Source organism: Pygocentrus nattereri, chromosome 9 (genome assembly GCF_015220715.1).
Source record: "Pygocentrus nattereri isolate fPygNat1 chromosome 9, fPygNat1.pri, whole genome shotgun sequence".
NCBI classification, from domain to species: Eukaryota; Metazoa; Chordata; class Actinopteri; order Characiformes; family Serrasalmidae; genus Pygocentrus; species Pygocentrus nattereri.
Window position 1 is genome coordinate 30657515 of NC_051219.1, and position 25580 is coordinate 30683094.

General features: G+C 38.2%; 1 protein-coding gene across 9 annotated transcripts in view; it reads left to right on the plus strand.

Moving 5' to 3' along the window:
- Nucleotides 1-2830: 2830 nt before the first annotated feature.
- eya4 (EYA transcriptional coactivator and phosphatase 4) overlaps nucleotides 2831-25580 on the plus strand; it is a 65801-nt gene continuing 43051 nt past the window's right edge. For 8 of the 9 annotated variants that reach the window (XM_017707315.2, XM_017707296.2, XM_017707328.2 and 5 more), the window contains exons 1-2: nucleotides 2831-3268; nucleotides 14153-14226. In XM_017707315.2, coding sequence (XP_017562804.1) covers nucleotides 14194-14226 — 33 coding nt within the window. In that variant the 5' untranslated portion in view covers nucleotides 2831-3268; nucleotides 14153-14193. The remainder of the gene's footprint in view (nucleotides 3269-14152; nucleotides 14227-25580) is intronic. The other variant, XM_017707305.2, reaches the window with a different exon arrangement.

The window sequence follows — 25580 nt, forward strand, 5'->3', positions numbered from 1 at the left end:
TTCTCACAGAACGTGCTGTGAAGTGGACCAGGATCAACAGTAACCCCCTACTATTTCGAATACACATAACAGCATGAAGTTTTCATTTTGTTCTGGAACATGATGTCAATCATCATTCCCCCTGATCCCCTCAGAGTGCAGACTAACCAAGGAGGAGTGCAACTGTGTTTCTCTCTTTCTCTCTCTTTTCTCTCTCTCGCTCCAAGCACAGATTAGATTACACACACACACACACACACACACCCACACCCACACACACATATGCATACATGTATTTACACACACACACACACACACACACACATATATATATATATATATATATATATATACATAGAGAGAGAGAGAGAGAGAGAGAGAAAGATGCATATGCATTAGTAGGAGTGCCATAACAAGTGTTCAAATTATGCATATATGTGCGTGTGTGTGTGTGTGAGTGTCATTGCTATCATGCAAAAACCTTCTAACATTTTTTCACCTGTCTGTAATAACCGACAGATTCACGTATATCTCTGTACTCTAACCCTGACATTAACCTCAGTAACCAAAATCTTCTTTTTTGTGCTGTATGCTAGCTCTGTTTTACTACAAAATCAAGAAAAATGAATGAAAACAAACTCTCAGACATACACATTCACACATACACACACACACACCATGCCACTCTGCTTTGTGCCAAAGCATAGTGCAAGATGAATAAGAGTTAGTCTTTGGATTTTTTCTCTCTATTTTACTTTATCACCCCCCACTTTGTCTATCTCTCTCTGTCTTTCCTCTTTCCTTCTTTTGTATGTTTGTGAAAAAAGAGAAGAGAAAAAGTGGGAGATAGAGGGAAAGAAAGAGAGGGGGTAAAAGAGGAAGAGAGCTATAGCAACAGAGAGAGAGAGAGAGAGAGAGAGAGAGAGAGAGAGAGAGAGAAAGGGGGTTCTGGGCACCAATCCACTGGGCAGTCGTCCACAATATGGCCCAGCTATGGGCAATTTGTAGTGATCAGACAGAAAGTGATGTCATTGTCTTACGCAGATTATTGCTTGGCACACCGTGTGACTAGAGTTCATATTTTATGCTGATCAGAAACCAGCATGTGCTCCAGTGCTGTGCAGCAACAGGAAAATCCTTAGAGTTGCAGCGTGTGGAGAAGCGAGGGCTCGCAGCTGTTTGGGTGGGAGCTGGCAAATGGACATCAGACTATATTGGTTATAGCAGATGTGTATGTTACTTCCTGTTCAGATTCTGCGATGTGGCACTTGGCCAGTGATATGCTAATAATAGGCAACAAATGAAATGTAAAATAAAAAATCTGCCTGTAGTTTACTTCTTCAGACTTAGCTAGAACTGCCAGGAAAAACGCTTAATAAGGTCTTAATAGGTCTGTCTTACCTCCCAGCTGCTGTAATTCTGGCAATAGAAACCTGTAACATGGGTTGCTTCATAAACATCCATCTGAATGGTTATCTCAAATTGACCCCTCATTCCAAGGAATAAAAATGAGTTGCCTGATGAAGTCATAACAGGCGGTGCACTTTTAGATTAGCGCTTTTGAACCTGTTACATGTAAACAAACTACTAGCTCAGTCTTTACAGGGCAGCAATAGGCTAACTGCTAACAATTTAAAACACATGCAGTGTGGCATTTACTGCTTAAGTGACACCCTGTAAAACATAGTATTTGCCTCTAATATTGAGACCTGAAAAGTAAATAAACTGCTTAAACATTTATGCTGGATCAAGCATTCTGGATCATGCCTCAGGATTCTTCGGACACAGGTTACTCAGTCCTGAAACTCATATTGTGTGATTAAAATCTCATATTATATATTATGCTTTATTGTTCAGTAACTATAGGGACTTCAATGCAAACTCATTAAACCATTCTTAGGTAATAATAATGAACTTTTGGCCCTGCTGGTGGACACTGGCTATTTAAGGGATTATTCTGTATAAGTACTTACCATCAGTTACAGTGCAGAAGAAAGTAAAATAAAGAGCAATATTATAGTAGTATTATATAGTATTACTTTAATAGTAACAGCAATATATAATAGCATTCAATTCCAACCCTGGAGGACCCATGTCCAGCACAGTTTGGTAAGCTCTTTCGTTAAAAACACCTATAAAACCTGCTAATTAATACATGTGTTAAATCAGGTGTGTCTAAGCAAAGACAACCCCAAACTCTGCACCAGAAGTTGAAGACCCCTGGCCTGGGCAAAACAGGGTTGTGGTCAGCTAGGTCTGAGTCATAATTCAACTGGCTAAAGTACAATAATTTATGATTTTATGAATTAGGATTATTCCACCACAGCTTAAGTGGCCTAAATTTGCCAATATAAGTTTTATTCAATTTTTGTTTCGTTTTTTTTTTTTTTGCTGACTGGAGCGGAACATATAGGGGCGGGCCCACTTTGTTGGGTGACCAATGAGAAAAGAGTATGGCAGAAAAAACGATGCGTTTTTGGACCATATAAAAAGAGCCTAATAGGTTTAAGTGCATGTAAACAGGCTCATTAAGTACACAACCAGCGACTGGTTTGAGACGCATCTGAGACGTTGACGTCAAGCTAACGTAATGCTACGGCTATTTACAGCCTTTCCTTTTCCTCTTTCAGAAATTTAAACTTGCCCACACAACGGCTGATACTGTATGTAGTGCAGTGTGTCTCTAACGAGCGAAGCCATGAAGTGTAAAATAACGTCCACCCTCTGTGCTGCCCGGTTCACACTCTCCTATTAATACGAGCCTCATCCCGGCCTGGACCCTTGCCAGCGGCGAGTTCACTGCGCATGCGCGGCCAGGATCGCTGCTCACAGGAGTTTTAATGATGAAGCAGACGGCGGAGCGCGCGAGCGCACGAGCTAACTTTGAGGGACTTTAATCATAGGACAGAGCGACATAACCAGCAAAACACACGCACACAGGTCAGCGGGAGCTGCGCGCGCGGGCGTAAAGAGTTTCGTGGTCTTTTTTGTGTGCGCGCGCCAAAGCAGAAGGAGGAAGAGGAGGAGAGGAAGGTTGGAGCGATCCGGTCACCGTAAGTGCCCCGCGCCGCGCGCGCCGTCGTCCACGGGAGCTCGCGCACACGCTTTCTCTCTCTCTCTCTCTCTCTCTCTCTCTCTCTCTCTCTCTCTCGTGAGCTTCTGACAGCAAGGCACTACTCGAGCGTCGTGCTCGTTTTCTCGCTCCACCACGTGAACCGTGTGTTTTTAGTGTTTGGATGAGGCCCCGCAGACGGCGCGCGGATCTCTGAGCTCACACCGACCCCGCAGAGTAAGTGGAGCTGGACACACAGTTTACACACCGCTGCGCGTGGCTGTTTCTTTCTAATCAGAAACCTCTGTTGTTTGTGATCAGGTGTAATCCGTAATGAGCCAGACAGGGTTGTTTGATTTACAGTGTGAAAGAAAGCATAGCATGTTGCGCATTGACAAAATATGCGATACTGCAAAAGTAGCAAAGTCTGTGTGCATCGGAGTGAATGGAAATACATAAACAAGTAGACAAACATTTTTGAGAAGTTATACGTAGTATGAAATAGGTTGGCTCCGTATGACTGTATGACTTCAACACACTACCCCATGAGCTGAATCCGCTCTCTCAGTAACTGGATAATAGTGTTTAAACACACTGTACATGAGAGGAAGCTCAAAAACACCAACAACAGCTTGAATCTGTCCCCGTCCGCAGTTTAGACTGGCAAATAAGATAATCAGAATGATCAGAATTAGTGTGGTGTATCCAGGCATTGTGTGTTGTAGTGGACCCACTTGTTTATTCCAGTTTGAGGTTTCTTTCATTTTAATTAAGATTTCTTTAAATGAGCTAAAAAGTGTGTAAACAGGCTGTAAATGTGTAAATAGGCACCGAGTATAATCTAAATAGGCTTTAAAAGTCTTTTTAGGAAATTAAGTCGAGGTAAAGATTTGTCGTGTCATTGTCATTTACGCATAGCTGATTCAGGTGCTCAAGTGTTCAATATTCGAAACAAAGTACAGGAACATACTGGCTTAGGGAAGCTAAAAAAGTTAGCTTCTGCCTCCATCAGCCAGGCAGATTAAAAGAAAGAATCTGTAGGCCTGATTCAAATGTCACTTGGTCACGTTTTGCCATTTTCAACAATTCATTCTTTATGCAGGTGTTTAACAATTAGCCCTCTGTGGACCAGACAAGCCTATGCTGCACCAAAAGGAAAGAGAAGTCATTCTTTATGAACAGATTTATCGAGCTGCATTTCAGTCTGTCTTAGCTCTTTATTTGATTCGCCCCCTTGCAGATGTTTTGTAGGTGCTCATCTTTTGCACATCTATTAAATTCACCTTACATTCTCCTCACCCTGGATCCAACACTCGTTCTAACCTTCACCTCAACCCAAAACCCAATAATGACCTTATGTTCAGTACTAAGCCTAAACTTGGTGCTAATCCAAACGCTAAGCTCAACACTAGGGATGCACGGTGATGTCATGTTTGCTTAAAAATATATCAGCATCAGATGTGTGGACATGTGTGGAACAGTATTTCAAACTGGTATTTGATGTTTTATTGTTTATACTCTGGTGGAGCAGAAGGTTAAGTGACACCGGGCCGTTGTGCTGAAATATCTTATTCATTTTACTGCATTCATTACTGCATACAGTAACCCTGTACAGGGAAAGACTCGGTGCTTTGAAATGACATTTAAAATGTGTTGAGTGGTTATATTTGAATAAATTGCATTACATGAACACAATAGCCAAAACAAGTGAAAACAAGTAAAAGCAATTGTTGCAAGTGTTGGTGTAGCATATTTACTTTATGTGTAGTTGCTTGGCACAATGAAATCCTAAAAACATTTTTTTAGTGTAGAAATAAAACTAATATTTCTATGTAGTGGTAATCCAGATAGATCTTGTCCTGATTTCTACACATCTGTATCGGTATTTGTACATGTTTATGTTTCCGTATTGACAGAAATGTACGTGAAAAATATAGGGTATTGGCTTTAGCCTAGAACCCCCATATCAGTGCGCTGCTGTCTACCAATGTAGATAATCTGTAGGGGGCTATCCAAATACAGTGACCAAATCTGCTTCACCTAAATGTTACATAAATACTTTATTCTACTTTTATTCCATTTATAAGAGCAGTTTCTCTATATTCAGTTCAGGTCAGTTCAGATCAGTTTAATTCAGTGCAGTTCTGTTCAGTTGAAGATAAAGATGGCTTTATTTGCATTGACTGTGTTGAGGACAGCATGTTGTTGCCAAAGCATGGTAACTGTTTATAGCTGGAAATATTCTATAGCAGGTCATATTCCTACTTCCTACAAAAAATCCTTTTTGTTATTTATAAACTATTAAAGTGGCTTTGAGAACAATTGCTTCCCAACTGTCGATACTTACTAGCTCTCAAATGACAACAGACAAAGCTCTAGCTCAAATAAACAAACATTACTCACTGCTGCCCTCTTGAGGTGTCATAACACCGATCGGATACAAAACTTTCTGTAAGACCCATGAAATGCCACAGTAAATGAGACGCTTTCTGCTTTCTTATATTCATATGCATCTGCCTCAACTCAACGGAGAAATAAATCATGTTCTGTTATGACGTAAATATGGGACTATGACTAATCGCTACTGCAAAATAATCAGCTTAAACAATTGTGATAGATATGTAAGTTCTTTGTCAGGCCTATTTAATAACAGTAAAACTAGTGGTTATAACAATAAAAAATAAGCATACAAACAAGATATATGTGAAAGCTTTTTGTGGGGAGGGGGCTGTTAGGTCTCTATCTCTATCTCACTGTTTCTGCTCCCTCTCTCTCTCGTCCCCCCTCCCTGGGTGAACACGGACTTCACTTGCTCCACGTGCAGTGAGTGTATGTGTGCGTGTAGGGAAACAGTAATATGGTGTGCGGTGCTGCGAGTTGCCCGTTGGCCACTGGCTGCTGTCTCGCGACTCCGTCCCGAGCTTGAGCGCGGATTAGATTACAGACATGCTCTCACACACACACACACACACACACACACACACACACACACACACACACACACACACACAAGCACTCACAGGATGAGTTGGGGTCCTTGCTCGAGCCCAAAGCGCTGAAAATGTCACGCATCAACAATTAATGCACCATGTTAATCACAACCAAATGCATTATGGACCTGTATATTTGTAGTGCCGTAGGAGGAGATCACGGATTTGCAGATTCATATGCAAAAGTTGGAAGACTGCTGGTTAAACTGCATTATGTTGTGTGGATTTTCACAGTGAACATAGTCAGATTTTGCTCATACAGTGCACATGCAATATCATGTTAAATAGATTTCACTAATAAAAAATAACAACAAACATGGCAACAACAAAACAAACATGGCAACAACAAAAAATACACAGAACTTACTTCAAGCATGCATCATTTCCATATGAATAAAACAGGACAATAACACTATTGTATTGTGTTTCATTTAACTCATGTGCAAATGATGTACTCTCACCATAAATTCTCTCTGTGTATTTATCTCAGTACGTCATACAAGCATTTTTAATTGTATTATTACTCAACTGAAACAAAACATATAAATCTTACAAGAGCAAAAATACAAATGTAAAATTTCAACATTGCTAATTACAGTCTATGCTCTAAGGCTCATGCCTAAACCTTAATTACAGACAGCTGAAATAATAACACAGTTATGAAATGTATGTTTTGCATTTAGTCTTTAAATAAATATAATCTTTTTTCCTCAAACAAAATGTAATATGTGTTTATGTATTGAGATGTAGTGATGCGTAGGGCCATGTGAGTTTCATTACAGTGGAAAAACTTTGGTAGTATTACATGTTTAAAATGCTGTTAAATGAAAGGATGTTGCTAAAATGAAGCATTCATTACTTTTACTTTTCTTATTTCCATAAAAGAACACTTGAATTAAACACTGTGTTATAAATATAAGTAGAAATATACAGAGCAGTCCAGAGCCATAAGTGTGCTTACAGGAATTAAATAAAGACTTAAGAAGAGTAAAAAAAAATATTCCAAAACTTCTGTTTTCAGTAGAACTTCAGCGGAGCTCCTTAGGACATCCAGCTTCTATTAACATACATTGAAAAGGAGAGGCATTGAATTTGCACGGCCATCAAGGTATAAACAATGTACATGTTCCATCAAAGGTACAGCAGTGGCTTCAAGGACCAGTCCCTCAAATACATTTTTCCAGGTGAAAAGTACACATTTGTACCTTTTCATAAACTAGTTTTAAATCAGGACAACATAATAAAAAGGCTGAGGACGAGAAGAAAATATAATATAAAATATAAGAAAATATAATTTAGTTAAAAATAAAATAAAAGACAAGTTATGATTCAATTATATTCCTTGATTAAAGTTACTGAGTCAGTGACAAGAGGGGCACTGCCCCAGTGACAGTTTCATACCTTTATTTCTGACAGTCTACACAATTTCCACACAAATAAAAATATAACAGTTTATGTTGTCTTTCAGTTTCCTTTTGTCAATAATTGTGAGGATGTCATATAATTTATTCATGTAAAAATTATGCACATTTTTTATCGGATATAATCTGAATCTGAAGATCAGAAATGGGAGCAGTAAAGCAATCCAGGAGCCGAGCCAACAGAACAGAGATATTTAAGAGAAAAAGTGCAAAGTGCAATCTAGGGATGCGCAATGATATTGAAATCATACAGTTTATGCAAAATCTTGTTTTTCTGCAAATGTGTATATACTCGCTAAGGTTAACATATTGGAAATAAAAGTAAACATAACATACAAAATGTGGCAAAACTTTTGCACAGGCCACATTTTATGTTTCATTTTACACCAACTGCATAAACATCATCTTTACTAAAGAACCTGTAAACCTTGCAGATATTAATAAATATACTAGCATTTAAAAGGACTCAGAGAAGCGCAAATCTATCAGAATGTTACTTAAATGCGTGAAAGTGAGTAAATGGAGCTTGCTGTTACCCACCCCCGATTATAAGTCTGTTAAGTGTGTGTGCAGTAGGACAGTGGGCGCAGAGGGCACAGATAACAGCAAAAATCAATGCTGCTGAGCTCCCTCCCCACTGAGCATTAAAGGCTAGAGTTTCAGCACACAGTGACACTGTGCGAATGAAAAATTAAAATGATGTGCCCTTCACCCTTCAACACACACGCTTCTACATGCTCCCACACTCACTTCCACACACACACACACATACACACACACTTCCACACACACTCCCACACTCTGACAGTACACTTCCTCGCACACACACACACGCACACACACTTCTCCAAAATTCCCAAATAAAACTTTTTTTTTTCAGATTTGCCACTTTTTCACCATGATTGACATGTCAAACAACACTGGTACTTTTGAATAGTGAATAAAATAGTTTGCATTACAGACACCTTGACTGCATTATACAGAATTTTTTTCATTTTAGTTAGACTTCCAGGTGAACTGAACAGACAAAATACAGTTAACAAGACTTCATTAAGGAAACATATATGCAAAAACTAAGGATATATATATATATATATATATATATATATATATATATATATATATATATATAACTTTTTGAGATGCCAGTATTTGAATACTGAAAACACTATTTACATATTTGTTAGGTTTCATTAATAAAACTGCAGAATATATCTGTTATGTTCATATTTTGCAGTGAGTTCATGGACTTTGAAATATACTTCTTGTCTTCTTGGACAAACTAACATGTTAGCCCATTGTCCACTTAGGAGAAAAGACCTCAATGAGTCCTCACCAGCATTCAACTGTGCACCTGTTAACTCTAGTATTAGCTCCTTAGCTGATCTGAAGAGGCAGCCTCCATTACTCATTTGACACACCTATGGATCTCCCAATCTGTCTTGGGCCGTGAACATCGCATTCAGTAGGTTTTAATGTTTTAATTCCTTCTGCCAAATTATAGTTCATTAATAAGCAGTTTGTTGCTACATCAGAGCCAGCAGTTCATTATTCAGCTCCTTAAACAAAATTCTGAAACTGTTATTACCTCTGAGCAAGCTTTTCAGTCAGCAGCTATGACAGAAGAGCATCTAAATAACCTGGAATTAGCCAGAAATTAACCAAAGTCTCATCTTCAAAATTTGACCAAATTGAACTGAGCCATAAAACTGCTGTAATATCAAGTTTAGCTCAGGTTTGTCAGTTTTTGCTAGATCAATAATAATGTTTTGTTCCAGACAGTGTGTAAAACATCTTACAGCCCATTTTGTTTGGTAATGGTATTCGCCAAACAAAACAAATCAGCTTGCATGGCTAGAACTAACTGTTATATACATTTTAGTAATATAATGTGAAATACACTATTAAACTACAAATACACTATTTAAGTTTTGGGGATTTGGACTTTGGACCCCTTCTCCAAGCAGACGAATTTGCGAGAACGTTAAAAAAACTCCCACAAATTCCAACCCCATGCCAAATTTGCAGCGCGTTATTTTCACCTGACCCAGTAAAGTAAGTTATTGTAGTTTTAACAAAAAAAAATCTTACAGCAGCTTTAAAGCATTTTTTGTCGACAAAATTTTTTCACTGCAGTTAAATGAATGTCTAAACTGAATGCACAAAATGTGTATAAATGGGTGTGTCCATCAGGCTCTATCAAATTCTGCTGCTCTGTTATCATCTTCTTCTTCTTCTTCTTCTTTCGGCTGCTCCCTTTAGGGGTCGCCACAGTGGATCATCTGCCTCCATCTTGCCCTATCCACTGCCTCCTCTACTTTTACACCAACCATCTCCATGTCCACCTTCACTACATCCATAAACCTTCTCTGAGGTCTACCTCTTCTCCTTCTGCCCGGCAGCTCTGTTATCATCATGCAAATTGCAAATTAATTACATATTTTACAGAAACAGTTATAGATACCTAACTTTTCAAAGAGTTTTTAATACATATGAGCATATCTTCTTTGTCTGTGTGCAGAAACTTGTCATATTAAAGACTAAGCAAGTGTATTTAGGGTAAAACACTTTCCCATGTGTAAATATTTGTAACAGTTTAGTGACTGCTATATTTGGAATAAAGCCAAAGACCACATATTTTATCCTGTTACCGTGATGTCAGCAACTTTTCAGCACTCAAACCTTGAGATATTGAACATAATTTCAGTGTGTGCTTTGTAAGTTAAGAAAGAAAACTGCAGAATCTTTATTTCAAGAAAAATAAATTATTATATACTGAAGATGCTTTGATGAACAAGAAACTGATATTAGCAAATAAAGCTTTATATGTCTTATAATAGTATTCTTATTTCATTAAAAGCAGCAGTGAGAAAATTTAAAACTCAAAAGAAGACAAGCTGTCCCCAAACTTTTGACAGGTAGTGTATATAGAAAGGCTCCAGTGTGGCAAAGAGACACGCTTCAGTGTGCTTTATGGCTGCTGCTATATTAACACCACTGTAACCAGGTCAACTTGGAGTGTGTGTGTGTGTGTGTGTGTGTGTGTGTGTGTGTGTGTGTGTGTGTGTGTGTGTGTGTGTGTGCGTGTGTGTGTGTGCGTGTGTGTGCATTCTCCAGACAAAAAATGTCATGACCCATATTTCAACTTAAAGAGTAAAACTGTTTCTTTTTAATTATTGATGTTACCTTTAGGGTGAGGTTTGCAGATAAATCGGGAAAAAAATCTTATTACTGCTGTTGGAACAAAACCTCAAATCATTTTTTTCTTGTCTTCCACTGCATAATGGGACAACCCTCAAATTAAAAGAACATTACTTCATTACTACAGGCTACAAGCGCTGCTCTGTAGGTGACCCTGCCAGTCTGCAGTCATAGCTGAGGTGAAGTTCAACAACCTCGCTGAGAGGAGAGGAGAATGTGATAATTATTTACTGTCGTCCACCCCTAATTCTTTGCTGATATGAAGTTTAAGTCAGCTTTTTGTTCAGATTTCCTGTTCGACCTTAAATGGAGCAACCGTTACATTCTGGCGGCTCAGGCGTTGGTACCACTGAACTACTTAAGGTGGAATGGAAAACTTGGTTAGCTGGCTACTAAGACAGCAGTATATTACTTGCGATTTTTTATGCTTGAAGGAAAGAAGAAAAGGACCATAATACATTAAATTGACATTAAAATAAAATAATGCAATGGTTATCGTAGTTTTTTAACAGAGGACATTCTTACATTTGTGGGGTTTCTTTGGTCGATTGCACAGCCATTTTGCTGTTTTTTTTTTCTGATAACACTCCGTTTGGAGTGTGCCTCTGAAAAACCTCCGTTTGGAGGGTCATGTAGCCCTAACACTTCACCCTACCCCTCTATCTCAACAGAAATCAGGACACCCTACCCCGATGCGTGAACGCTCTTGTGGAAAGATGGACAGAAACACCTGTGGGCTTATCTCTCAAAGATGAAAGTTTTAAGTGCTGTTTATGTGATAATGAGAGCTTTGATGGTCTAGCAAGTGTTACACGGTTGATAAGAATCTCATTCTCCCTATAATTGTATGGACTTTCCAACGTCCTTATGCGAATAGATTATATATGAAAATCTCCTGAAAAATTTATAATTCTACTTAAACCATTACTGGAGATGAAATAAATAAATTAATTGGGAATGCATGTTCTCTCTTTTTTAATTACTTGTTTACTTCTGTAAACCCTGCTATGATACTGAGCTAACCAGACATTGTACTTCCTCATAACCGCCCGCACACACACTCATCTGCACAAACACTTGTGAACAAACCGAGACCATGCTGCGGTAGCCATGGTAATTGTGCCTTTTATTTGACTGTCAATCATCTGTCTATCATATAGCAAGCAGGATGTTGCTGTACATTTTACAATGTTGTTTTTGCATTAGGCTAACATTTATCAAACATGTTCATACACTGTGTCGTGGGAAAAGTGTGTGAACACGTTTTGAATGAATGTACTAGTGCTATTCATCATCACAGTGTGATTGTGAGTTCTGTCTTGCCCAGCATAATGTTGGTGATATATTCAGAGTGTTTGTTATTGTCCAGTTTATTTAATTAAATTCATTCATTATTCAAATTCAAATTCATTCAAATCTGCAGCCATAATAGTTGGAATGTGTTTGTCCATGTTGGTCAGAGTAAAATGGAAATAAATTGGAAAAAAAAATAATAATATTGTAACTGATTACATGGCTTTTCTTCAGTGGACTCAAGTTGAGGACACCAGAGTTCAACCAACTCCAACTTAGTTGAGTCAAAAGTTCTTGCAGCTACTGTTTCTAGCTCTAATTTTTCCCTACTAGCGTGCACTCCTTCCATCACACAGTCCCATCTAGCATGTTTTCCTCTTGGGCTCCCAGATATGGACAGCTACAGCATTGCTGGGATTCAAACTCACAATGTTATGAGATTATGTCAGGCTTTAAAGTTAAAACAAGAAATGTTTTCTCCAGTGTATTAAACATTTGTAACACAAAATCTAGATTGCTTCATGTGTTCCTGACTGGTGCAGTGGACCAAGCCATCACTCCAAAAAGAGGTTGTCAGTTTGAGCCCCATCGTTGCCATAGCCATCCATAAATGTGTACCTAAGAGGAAAAATGTTTAGCAGGATTGTGTGATGAAAAGATGCTAGTGAGGAAGATGAGTATAAAAACAAGTTCACTTTATTTACCAGAGTGAGATACAGAATTAAAAAATTAAGAGAACTTTACACTCAACTAAGAAGTTTGAGTCCTATGAACTTTTGTATCCTCAAGTTGGGTCAACTCAAGAAAAGCAGTGTAATCAGCTACTATATAATTTTGAGTTGAGCTGTCCTCTCATTTTTAACAGTGTACAGTGTTTTCTGTCAATATGTAAAAGAAACTCCATGCTGCCCCTATTGTTGGATGGCCTGTGGTAAAGTCTGAGCGAATATGCACACACATTCAGGTTTTACCTCACTTTGGAAATGCTTTTTGTTAAAGGGTTTTCCAGCCACATCTTTGTTTGCAAATTTGTAGCTAAGAAAATTAGATGGGAAAGCCAGAATAAAAAAAATGGCTAAAATCACAAAATACGTTTGTACATTTGGATGAGATAGAACAATTAAAGAAAAAGGAGAAATGTCAAAAACGGCAAAAATGGTGTTGTCAGCTTTCACTCATCTAGGTTGATTGTTCAGGTTGATGTGTTTCTCTGTATTTCACTTCTGTTCTATGGAAATAGCATAAAGAACACACAGTCGGTCAAACAGTTCTGTTATTTTGTTAGTGCACATCAGTAAACTACTGTTGGCCTGTTACTGTGGAGTGAAAGAGAATAAACAGATAGAAGGAGAGAGCAAGGAAGAAAAAAGAGAAAGGGAAAGAACTAGAGACACGAATAAGAGAATGAGAGAGAAAATGACAGAACTACAGAGAGATGAATAAGAGAATATGAGAGAAAGAAAAAAAGAAAGAAAGAGAACTAGAGATAAATGAAGAAAAGATCAAGAGAGTCAGAAAGAAAGAAATACAGACAGAGATTGCAAGCGAGAGAGAAAGAAAAAAGTGAAAGAAAGAAAAGTAAAGAGAAAGAGAACTAGAGACCAATGAATAAGAGAGTGAGGGAAAAAAGAAAAGAGAGAGAACAAAATATAGGTGAATAAGAGAATGAGAGTGACAAAGAAAGTGATAATAAAAGAAGATAATAAAAGAGATCTAAACCAGTGTATGACATACTTAGAGAGAGAGAGAGAAATAGAGAGAGAGAGAGAGAGAAAGAGAAAAAGAGAGCAAGAGAGATAAATAGAGAAAGAGAAAAAAGAAAGAGAAAAAGAGAGAAAAATGAAAGAGAAAAAAGAGAAAGAGAAAAATAGATAAAGAAAAAGAGAGAGGGAAAAAGAGAGGTTGTACACTGAAAGATTTACTGTTGTTCATTTTACAAATTTATGGATTGTGTTGATGTGTTTTATTCATCTGGAACTGATGTACACATTTTAATGAAGCAAACTCAGAGCAGCACTTTTCTTTCTATGTTCCTGTCCATGTTTGCTTGCTGAAATGGTTGAATGTGAAACAAATAAAACAAAAATCTACAACGTTCAATCTTTAGAATCGTTAGATTTTTGTCTTTACACATCAAAGGCAATAAAATTGAGAAATCATGTTACTAGAGTAAAAAGAAGAAACAGTCAGTAAAGCGCTGCTCTGTTTGTCCACAGATATCTGGATTAAAGGTAAAGAGAGTGGAAGTGTTCAACTGATGGAGAACACACAGGAGCTGAACGAACCGGCGGTAAGAGAAGCACTCGCGCACCTGTGAGCCTGCGGTCTGTTTTATTTACAACATGTGTCCAGACGTTTGTAGACACCTGCTCACCTAGTGTTTCTTCTGAAGTCAAGGCTAGTAATAGGGAGTCCTCCTTTGCTGCAGTAACAGCTTCTGTTCTTCTGGGAAGGCTTTACACTAGATGTTAGAACATTGCTATGAGGATTTGATTGCATTCTGCCACAAGAGCATTAGTGAGGTCAGGTACTAATGTTGGATGGTCAGTTCTGGATCACTTTAACTCATCCCAAAGGTGTTGAATGGAGCTCCATCACTCCAATGCAGTTCCACTGCTCCACAATCCAATACTGGGGGCTTTATACACTGCAAGAAACACAGCACTATATCTTGAAATCATTCAATCCTGTCAACATATCTAATGTTTCTTATTTTGATTGCTTGATTGTTATTAGAGTGTTATAAGATTGTTTAACTTATTTCCAGATATTACCTGCATACGTTATTTTATCTAATGAAATTCTATAATTCTAATGGCAGATAATTTGGTATCTGGTCGTTATTTATTGGCATTATTTATTGAAACATGCAAAATTAGTTACATTATGTCTTGAAACAAGTAAAATGATCTGCCAGTAAAATTAGACAGTTTATCTAGATAATATTACTTTAAACAAGTAAAAACCTGGAAATTTTATTGTAGCAAAATATTTTTAGACCACTCTTATATTGAGAAATATTAGATATGTTGAATAGATTAAACCCCTTAACAAGCCAGTTTCATTACACACTTCTATAACCTGACAATAGCTCCATTAGTTTGCATTAATGTCCCTGTAGTTGCTGAGTAATAAGCCTTTATGTGAAATAACCCTGAAATGTTAAGGGGTTAAGATGTTTTCACTTAAAGACCCTTTTTTTGCACTGTACCCCTCTGGCTGACGCGGAGCATTGGGCTCCAATAGGTGACACTTAAAAGTAGCTAAATTCACTCATTACAGGGGATGCCTGGATACTTTTTGATATTTGGTGTATTGTGCTGTAGTGTTACTGTTAAATGAGAACCTCATATCTGCTCTAAAGTTGTTTTTCCAGAGAGTCAAAGTTTTCCACTGTTTCACTCTGATTGTCAAAATCCCTCGAAGCATTAGGGTTGATTTGTGCTGCCGTATGAAGTGTAGTGAGTCAGCTTTCAGTCTGTTTCTGCTGATTTGATCCACCTGTTGGCCTGTGCAATGATATGGTGTTTGCCATGGAGTTTAAAGTAAAGAAGGCAGAGAGAGAGAGTCTTCAACTATTATTGTGTTATTGCACATCATTAAGCTACTGTTTGCCTGTGACTTTATAGTGATAGAGGATAGATATTTCTTCTTTTGATAAGACATTAACAGTTTATTTTAGATTAATCTTTGCATCTTATATTGAAATGTAAACACACTATTGTTCAAAAGTCTGGACTGACTGATTTTATTTATAGACATCCAATTAGTTGAACACGTGTCTATAAAATAATTCTATTATGAGACTACTACTCTACAACTTTAATGGGAAACTAAAAATTAAGGAAATGTTAGAAGTGTATAAAGCTATATTTGACAGCATTATTTATCATTGAATAAATTAATATTCCCAAGAGTTTGATCAAAATAAGTAATCCAACTTCAAATCTTAAAAAAAAAATCATCTAGTGCAATACAATAACAGCAATTACTAATATGACAAATGATGTCAAATGTTTGACATCACCATTGTTTACTTGATGGCAATGATGAAATTGCAAACTGTACCACGAGCCCTTTGAGCTCGGCTTGAGGCGCCATCCTTCAAGGCAAGTGGAAGAGAAGCATCAAGACTGTTCTCTGTACTCTGTACTGGCACCCAGGTGGTGGAACAAACTCCCGCTTACTGTCTCTCGCTGTCTTCATACGCAGACTAAAGACACATCTCTTTATACAGCACTTAAATGAGCGCTGAATTAAGTATGTATTGTAATGTATTGTACTGCACTTATGTATTGCATTGTATTGCACTGTTCTGTGTTCAACTGTTCCTTTTTCTCTGGGAATCAACGGTGACATTTTGTTTCTAGCACTACCTGAGCTCAGGACTGTCTCTCTAACCTATTGGTAACTAGCAAAGATACTTTCTCTAGATAGACAAAGCACTTCTTGTAAGTCGCTCTGGATAAGAGCATCTCCTAAATGCTGTAAATGTGAATGTAAATGGTGTATATAACCACTATGACAGTAATCAGTAAGCTGTGTATTTATAAGAGTTAGGAACCACATACACTTCACAGTTATTCAAGAAAACTGGTAACCCAATGTGTATGTGTGTGTAAGCATGTTGGAGACATGGGAGAGTGTGTGCTTGTGCTGTAGTTTTGGTGAAGCTGAGCTGAAGCTGTAAGACGGGGCAGGGTAACAGGTGTAAAGTTTCCTTGTGTTTCAAGTTATTTACATTTTTTGCTATTAATAGTTCAGATTTTCAGTGGCAGTGATTAATGACGTGCGATTGTGATTGCTGACAGCCTTTGGCTTTGTTTTCAGTTTTTTTTTTTTTCGGGGTTTTTTTTTTTTTTTTGGGTGGCACTTCACCCTGAATCTGTCACACAGTGAATTTGATATTACAGTGAGAGTGTGTGTTGCGTGTGTGAGGGTTTTGCTGATTTGGCTCAGCAGGCTGTGCTTTTACTGGAATAGAAAGATCAGGGTGAAGCACGGAGAGGTTCAGAGAATGGCCAGAGTGGACACAGAGCTGTCTTGTGGGCTTAAAGAGCCCATATCCATATTCCATCCAATCATTTTAACAAATACAAAATCTTATTTTTAAATTAGGTGATTAATACAATACCATTAAAAAGCAATTATGACTATAATGATGTTGTTGCACAACTTTCTAACAACATGCGTTAGAAGGCAGGAGGAATGCTGGAGTGAGTTGTTTACTAGTGTTGATCAAACAAACAATGATATTGCGTTAGATACTATAAATATCAGAATGTCTGTTCTGCACAATGCACACTGTGAGAGTTTTGTATTATGAAATTGAAAGGTCACAATATATTTTTACACCCACATTCATTTACAGTTTTATGCAAAATTACATATTACACACTAACTTTAACTAATAGAAGACATAAATTAAGTGCACATTTTGGGAGATGCAAAAATTTGGTCACTCTTCCAGTTGTAAAGTTTCCACGGTCCAAAATGTCATTAAGAAATGGCAGTCAAGGCATCAAGAAGACTCTTAGATTTTAGCTGACTCAGGAATAGTGGAGCTCTGCTCTAATGTGAGGGCTGTTGCACAAACATATTCCATCTGCATGTCATCAGTCTTATCAGCAACCTCCTCACAAACGTAAGAGTCTGAAGAGTCGAAAGCATCTAGGTAAGCAAAAGGTATTTAGGAAACATGTGCTGTGGGAATGGTGGAACTCTTTAATCACAATCACCATTTTGGAGAAAAAAGGCAGCATTTGATGAAAAGAACACCTTGCCACGTGTTTAAAGTGGGGTGGGCTTATTATGCTTTGGGGTTGTGTAACAAACAGTGGCCCAGGAAACATTGTAATGGTAGCTGGAAGAATGAATTCCACTAAATATCAGCAAATTCCAGAAGCAAATTTGACACAGTTAGTCAAGAAACTAAAACTGAAAACAGAATAGTGATCTTAAGCCTACCTCAAAATCCACTATAATCTGTTTTAAGAAACTCAAGCTAAAGTTTTTTGTGTGGCCCTCTCAGCCTCCTGACTTAAACATCATTTAAAATAATTGAATAATTTTGGTGTGCATGCAAAATGACCCAATAATATCACAAAACTCAAAGCATCATAAAGGGAAGTGTGGGTTCTTCTCTTCCTAAAGAGAAGAACAGACAGACTCCTAGCTGGCTACAAAAAGTGTTGGCAATCTGTTATATCAGCCAGAGCAGGTGTTACAGGTGTTAGCAGGTGTTAAAAAGTATTTGTAATAATACTTAGATGAGGCTTCACCTAACCTCCATGTGTCAAACGCAAGGCCCGTGGGCCAAGTCAGGCCCACGACACAGTCCTATTTGGCCCATGATATGATTTAAATTTTCTATTATTATTAGCCTGTTTCACCCTGAGACGCACTACAGTCCCCAGCATGCACTTCAACACAGTGTGTGTTCTGACCCCCCTTCCCCCAGCAGCGGCTACGCAAAAAGGAAAGATGCTTGATGTCTAGTTCAAGCAAATAGGCAGTTTACATTTTTTTCAGTTTATTTTTGAATAGGTATTCAGTGCCTGATGGTCATTCGAGTCGAGGCAAATTGTTTAACATAAAAATTAAATAAAAGCACAGCTGGCTGAGAATTTTTAATATGGCCCTTTTGGTGGTTGAGTTTGATACCTCTGTGCTAAACTGTGATGGATTCCATTGCATTTTTTAAAAAACACTCAATGATAATCCTGAAATATTCAAAATACTGTACAACAGGGTTTCTCAACCTTTGGGGCATTGACCACCAATGGGCCGTGAAGCACTCCCTAGTGGTCTGCGGGCCTGAACTCGGGGACAGTACATCGTAGTGAGCCGGTAGAGACGTAAAAAACAGAAACGCAGCAGTCGCAGGCTAATTAGACGTCATCAGTTTGAGACAGTGCAGCCACAAAGTTATCTAGAGATTAAGTGGTTCCTCACAGCATTTCTCCTACCTTGTTCGGTGTGGTTTTATCAAACCTTTTTTTTTAGTTCACTCCATTTTGACATGGGTGCACCTGTATTCAGCTCTGAAACTAACAGCTGAAACCCGCGGGTCTCGTTCTGCTACCAACGAAAGCCTGTTCAGTTCACTGCTTTTTGAACGCATTTTATGATGCAGTGATGGAATTCAACAGTAGAGCTGGCTTTCCTCTTCTTCTACAAGTACATCAGCACATCTGATCTGCCTGTTTTAACGTCTGAATTACTGCTCTCATATCATTCCTGGACCTCAAGCTGCAGCTGATAAAAACAACAGATGAGCCATAAAATAATAGTGAGTATCTGTGTTTGATTTGTGGCTGAGCATCAGCGACCTGAGTGGTCAAACTCAACTTAATAATCTAATGACAAAGAAGCTGTTGTTTTATTTTCATGATGCTTTGCAAACAAATCATCATCCAATTTGTTTCACTGCCACAGTTGATGATAAAAGTTGAGTAAATTGAACTCTTGGTGGAACTTCTCACTGACCACTGTGGTACGCTTTTCCGATGGTGCTCCATTGAAAACAAATTAAATGTCCTGTATGTCGTGGAGCGTCTGCTGTCATAATGCAGAAGCAACATAAAACAGTGCTTGTTTCTGTTTACTATGCTTTTATCAAGCATTGCAGTCTTATTTTGGCATCACATCACATTTATTTGCGTAGTACAATATTTGCGTAATACAATTGTATCATGATGGGATGCAAAAACCATCAACTACACAAATTATATTGTATTGTATTGTTACATGCTTAGCTAGTGCTCTCTGATTTTTGGTCCAGAGACAGAAAGAGAGGTGGGGGGAGAGGGGGGGTTAGAGTGAGAGAGTGAAAGAAAGAGTGGCGTGTTGTGCGCCCCGGGGGGATGTGTGCAGGCTTTTGGAGAAAGAAAGCTGAGGAGAAACAGAGAAAAGAATGGAGAAGAAAAAAAAACTTTTAGCCACAGCCTTTTCCTTTGGTGCAGTCCGAGGCCCAGAGCTGAGACCACAGAGAACGAGAGAGAGAGAGAGGGAGAGAGAGAGAGAGAGAGAGAGAGAGAGAGAGAGAGAGAGAGAGGGGAGTCTGGTTACACACACACACACACACACACACTGACTCAGAGACACATCATTCACACATAAACACTGAACACAGAGATTCACAGAAGGAGAGACAGAGAAAGAGTTACTGAGTGAGAGAGAGAGAAAAGAGATAGAGTGAGAGAGACAAAGAGAGATAGTCAGAGGACAGAGCAACTGAGTATGTGAGAGAGAAAGAGAGAGACATTGAGTGAGAGACACTGAGTGAGAGTCAGAGAGATACTGAATGAGAATGAGACAGAGAGAGACAGATAGAGTAACACTGAGTGAGTCAGAGAGACTGAGTGTATGTGCAAGAGTGACACTGAGTGAGAGAGAGTAACACTTGAGTGAGAGAGATAGACACTTGAGTCAGAGGAAGAGATACTGAGTTAGAGAAAGAGGCACCGAGTGAGAGAGAGACACTTGAGTGTGAGGAAGATGCTGACTAAGGGAGAGAGACACTGAGTGAGACAGATACTGAGTGAGGGAGAGAAACTTGAGTGAGAGAGAGAGAAACTGAGTGAGAGTCAGAGAGAGAGAAAGAAAGAGAGCCACTGAGTGAGAGATATACAGAGAGAGAGAGAGAGAGAGAGAGAGAGAGAGAGAAAATAAAAGAAGAAAAGTAGATGGAGAGAGACAGACAGTGTGACAGAGTACTATATAATAATATATAATATTTAATATAATAACAGAATAAAATATCATATTTGAATGATTATGATAACTGTGTATAATTACCACCCATTAAAAAAGTTAGAGTAGAAGAAAATAGCAAGTTGGATGTGAGGGGAGTTGTGAATGGTAGTTAGAAGTACAGAACAAATTTTTGCTTCCCAAAACTAAGCTGATATTAAAACTTGGAATCTCAATCCATAACATGACTGATCTGATATTTCTTCTTTAAAACTACTTAAGCTTTAAAATAAAAAATGGTTTTAGTAGAAGCATTTAAGATGAGCATCTAAAAGTCTGATCATGATCAAACTACCCAATTATTATGCTACCCTACAGGAAGATCTACACCGCTAACAACACATCACACAGTGTTAGAGCTGCTTCAGGATGGATTATTTAAAGGACTGGACCACATTCATTCCTGATTTTCCTCCAAAATCAAATCCAACCTTCTAACAAAAATACCGATAGTCACTGATACCAATAGAGGTGAGCGATATGGAAAAAATACAATACGATGTCACATAATTATTATTATTTTTTCAGACATCTTATCTTTTCATGTGATCACTTGTATCAGAGAAAAAAAGAATAGTGCTACATTTTAAAACACACTATCACACAGCAGACTGTGTTGCACTAAATCTAGCTAAACTGGACTAATTTAGCTCCCTTTATAATAAACAGACAGTTGGTAAGTGTTTTACAAGTATTGACAATATCCACGATATGTTCATAAAAGCACATTTTATTGTGACATAATATATCACAATAACGATATACATTGTCATATTGCCCAGCCCTAGATACCAATATACCACCTCTAGTAGTAGTTGTAAATGATCACATTAACTCAGCTCCTTTTCTATTCTGAGAAAAAAGGGTGACAGTTATTTCTTGATTCCAGTGTCCAGAATGTATGCATGATAATATGATAGCTTTGATAAGTTACAGTGGGGCAAAAGTATTTAGTCAGCCACTGATTGTGCAAGTTCCCCTACTTAGAAAGATGAGAGAGGTCTGTAATTTTCATCATAGATACACTTCAACTATGAGAGACAAAGTGAGAAAAAAAAATCCAGGAAATCACATTGTAGGCTTTTTTAAAGAATTTATTTGTAAATTATGGTGGAAAATAAGTATTTGGTCAATAACAAAAGTTCAACTCAATACTCTGTAACATAACCTTTGTTGGCAATGACAGAGGTCAAATGTTTCCTGTCTTCACCAGGTTTGCACACACTGTAGCTGGTATTTTCCACGTTCCATCTTCAATGCTCTCACTGATGGAAGGAGGTTTTGACTTAAAATCTCACGATACATGGCCCTGTTCATTCTTCCCTTAACACGGATCAGTCGTCCTGTCCCCTTTGCAGACAAACAGCTCCAAAGCATGATGTTTCTACCCACATGCTTCACAGTAGGTTTGGTGTCCTTGGGGTGCAACTCAGCATTCTTCTTCCTCCAAAAACGACGAGTTGAGTTTTTACCAAAAAGTTCTATTTTGGTTTCATCTGACCACATGATATTCTCCCAATCCTCTTCTGGATCATCCATATGCTCTCTGGCAAACTTCAGATGGGCCTGGACATGTACTGGCTTAAGCAGGGGGACACGCCTGGCACTGCAGGATTTGAGTCCCTCTTGGCGTAGTGTGTTACTGATGGTAGCCTTTGTTACTTTGGTCCCAGCTCTCTGCAGGTCATTCATCAGGTCCCACTGTGTAGTTCTGGGATTTTTGTTCACCATTCTCATGATCATTTTGGCCCCATGGGATGAGATCTTGCGTGGACTCCAGATCGAGGGAGATTGTCAATGGTCTTGTATGCCTTCCATTTTCTTACAATTGCTCCCACAGTTGATTTATTCACACCAACCTGCTTGCCTATCGTAGATTCACTCTTCCCAGCCTGGTGCAGGTCTACAATTTTCTTCCTGGTGTCCTTCAACAGCTCTTTGGTATTGGACATGGTTGAGTTTGGAGTCTGACTGTTTGAGACTGTGGACAGGTGTCTTTATACAGATAACAAGGTCAAACAGGTGGCATTAATACAGGTAAAGAGTGGAGGAGAGAAGAGCTTCTTGAAGAAGTTGCAGGTCTGTGAAAGCCAGAAATCTTGCTTGTTTGTGGGTGACCAATAATTATTTTCCACCATAATTTACAAATAAATTCTTTAAAAATCCTACAATGTGATTTCCTGGATTTTTTTTCTCATATTGTCTCTCATAGTTGAAGTGTACTTATGTTGAAATTACAGACCTCTCTCATCTTTCTAAGTAGGAGGAACTTGCACAATCAGTGGCAGACTAAATACTTTTTTACCCCACTGTATAAACTGGATGAAAGAAATCATGCATTTATTTTCAGATTTTCTGCCTTTTTTGCATATTCACACTGAGACAAGGGACTGTCACTATCAGTTACATCAGCAATTAATTCAAATTGACCAGTTACTTTTACAACTTCCTAAAATGGGCTAATAAAATAGCCTGCTTAGTAATAAAATGATGCACCTTTCAAAGCTATAGCAGAATAGCCTACTTTATTGGAAAAGGATAAGGGAACCTTTTTAAAGAACTGATTAAAAATACATTACCAGTCAAAATTTTAGACCTACTTTCAAGGTTTTCCTTGTTTTTCCCATTTTACACGTTTTAGAATAATAGTGAAGACATCAAAACTATGAAGCAACACACATTAATTATACGGTGACCAAAAAGTGTTAAATCCAAGTTGTCCTCTGTTTTAGTTTCTTTCAGAAAGTAACCCTGCTTTGCCTGGACACACCTGAGAGGCTTTTCCATACAACCATATGTTTATAGGTCTTAGCACAAGTGCAGCCTCTTCAGTATGTCTGTATTTAAGCCTTGGCTTTCAGAATGTCTTTAAGATTGTGCACATTCAATAAGGTTCCTCCAAATGTTACATTTTTGGCTGTATATTTGTAAACAGGGTCGTATGTAAAAGTATAAGCACCCCTGGTCAAATGTGATGTTGATTTTGTAAGTGAAAATAACAACATACCCTTTACAGAGAACACGCTTCTGCACATTTTTAATGTACAATCACTGTGGGGTTTTTTTTGCTGAATTGAACATTCTGGGGGAAAAAGAAAACATAAAATGTGCCATAACTTTAGCACTGGCCACATTTTATGTTTTTTTACCCCATATTTAAGTGTGTGCTCTGTAGAGGACTTATAAAATCAGTAAAACATGTAAGGAGAGGGGGGAGTTTAAACTTTTGTATACAACTATATACAGCAAAAAAAGATAAATGCATGTAAACGGGTATGTGTATCAGGCTTACTATATGAGAAAACAAGGAAAATTTAAAATATGCGTTACTTGACAACTAGTCTAATATAATATAAGTTCTAAGCAAAGATTTTTTCATTGAGTCATTCATTGAGGTAAACTGTGTAATCATGACAGCCTTCACTGAGCCACTGATCACAGTGACAGGCCTTATTTCCTTCAGAGTCGAGACAACACAGTCGGCTCTCAGACGAGGCCACTCCAGCGTGCGTGCGTGGTTTTGGGTGAAGGCATGAAAGGACACTTTGGGTCCAGACTGAGCACATTATTTAACAAGCACATCGACATCTGGAAGCAATTCATCATTAATTAAATGCTGCTGAAAACCCAGCCCCTGGTTAATGAGATTATTTAAATATTAACGCGGAGCTGACACAAGCACAAGGCTTCATGAATAATTAGTAGCATTTTTTGTCCATTCCATCAGAGGGGAAGGGCACTTTAATGCTAAGAGTGCTTTTTTATATAAGTGTTCAGTTTATTACTAGTAACACGCATACACACACACACAGACATACAAACACACACCGCTGAAACACACATACACCATCTGCACTCACACACACTCTCTCTCTAATGCTGGCGTAGGTGTGTCCTGGCTCGCCGTGGTGTCCAGTTTCTCTTTTTGTCCTCTTTCCCCCTGGCGGAATATACCACTGTAAGCACGCACATCATGTTGCTATGGAAACGGAGCGACCTAAGACGTGGGCACAGGGAGGTCATGGTGTGAGAAGACTCGAAAACACAACGTCACTGTTGTGATAAAACCTTGTATCTCAGAAATGGAAACTTCACAAGAGAATCTGAGGTTTTTCATACCTTATAATGTGCGTTGATACAATGAGATTTGTTTTTAAGTCATTTTCAGCCATTTCTGTCAGTCCATTCATCATGAGCTGCTCACACTTTCAAACAATTTTTGTTTCAATTTCACCTCAGATGAATGACATTAAAGTGTCTGTTCTGAAATACTAAAAGTAAAAACTATCATGCTGTACTTAAAGTAGCTATGTGTTTAGGTCTTTGAATTTGTTGTTTCAGACAAGAACTCATTGTACTTCTGATTCATTCCTTTATAGTATTCCGCTGGAAAAAGTGATATTGGATTGACTTGATTCTAATGTGTACATCATTTCCACATAAACACAACATATTATTTCCAGAGGTTCCAGAGCAACTGTACTGGACTGAAAATACGAAATATTATTGTACTCAATTAAAAGTGGAAGTGCTGAGCTGCAATTATACTTGAGTAAAAGCCCACATTTATCTGCTTTTAAACATATTCAAGTATTAAAGTATGCCATCTACTGTTTCTAGCTCTGCATCTCAATTTTTTTCCCACTAGCTGGCACTCTTTCCATCACACAGTCTTATCTGGCATATTTTCTTCTTGGGTTTCCGGATATGGACAGCTATGGTATTGCTGGGATTTAAACTCACACACTCCTGATGTTGGGATGAATTATTAGACAGTTGAACCACATGAGACTATGACACACCAGTTAAAACAGCAAGTATTTTCTCCAGTGTATTAAACATTTATAGGCACACAATCTGAGCTGCTTCATGTGTTCCTGAGTGGTGCAG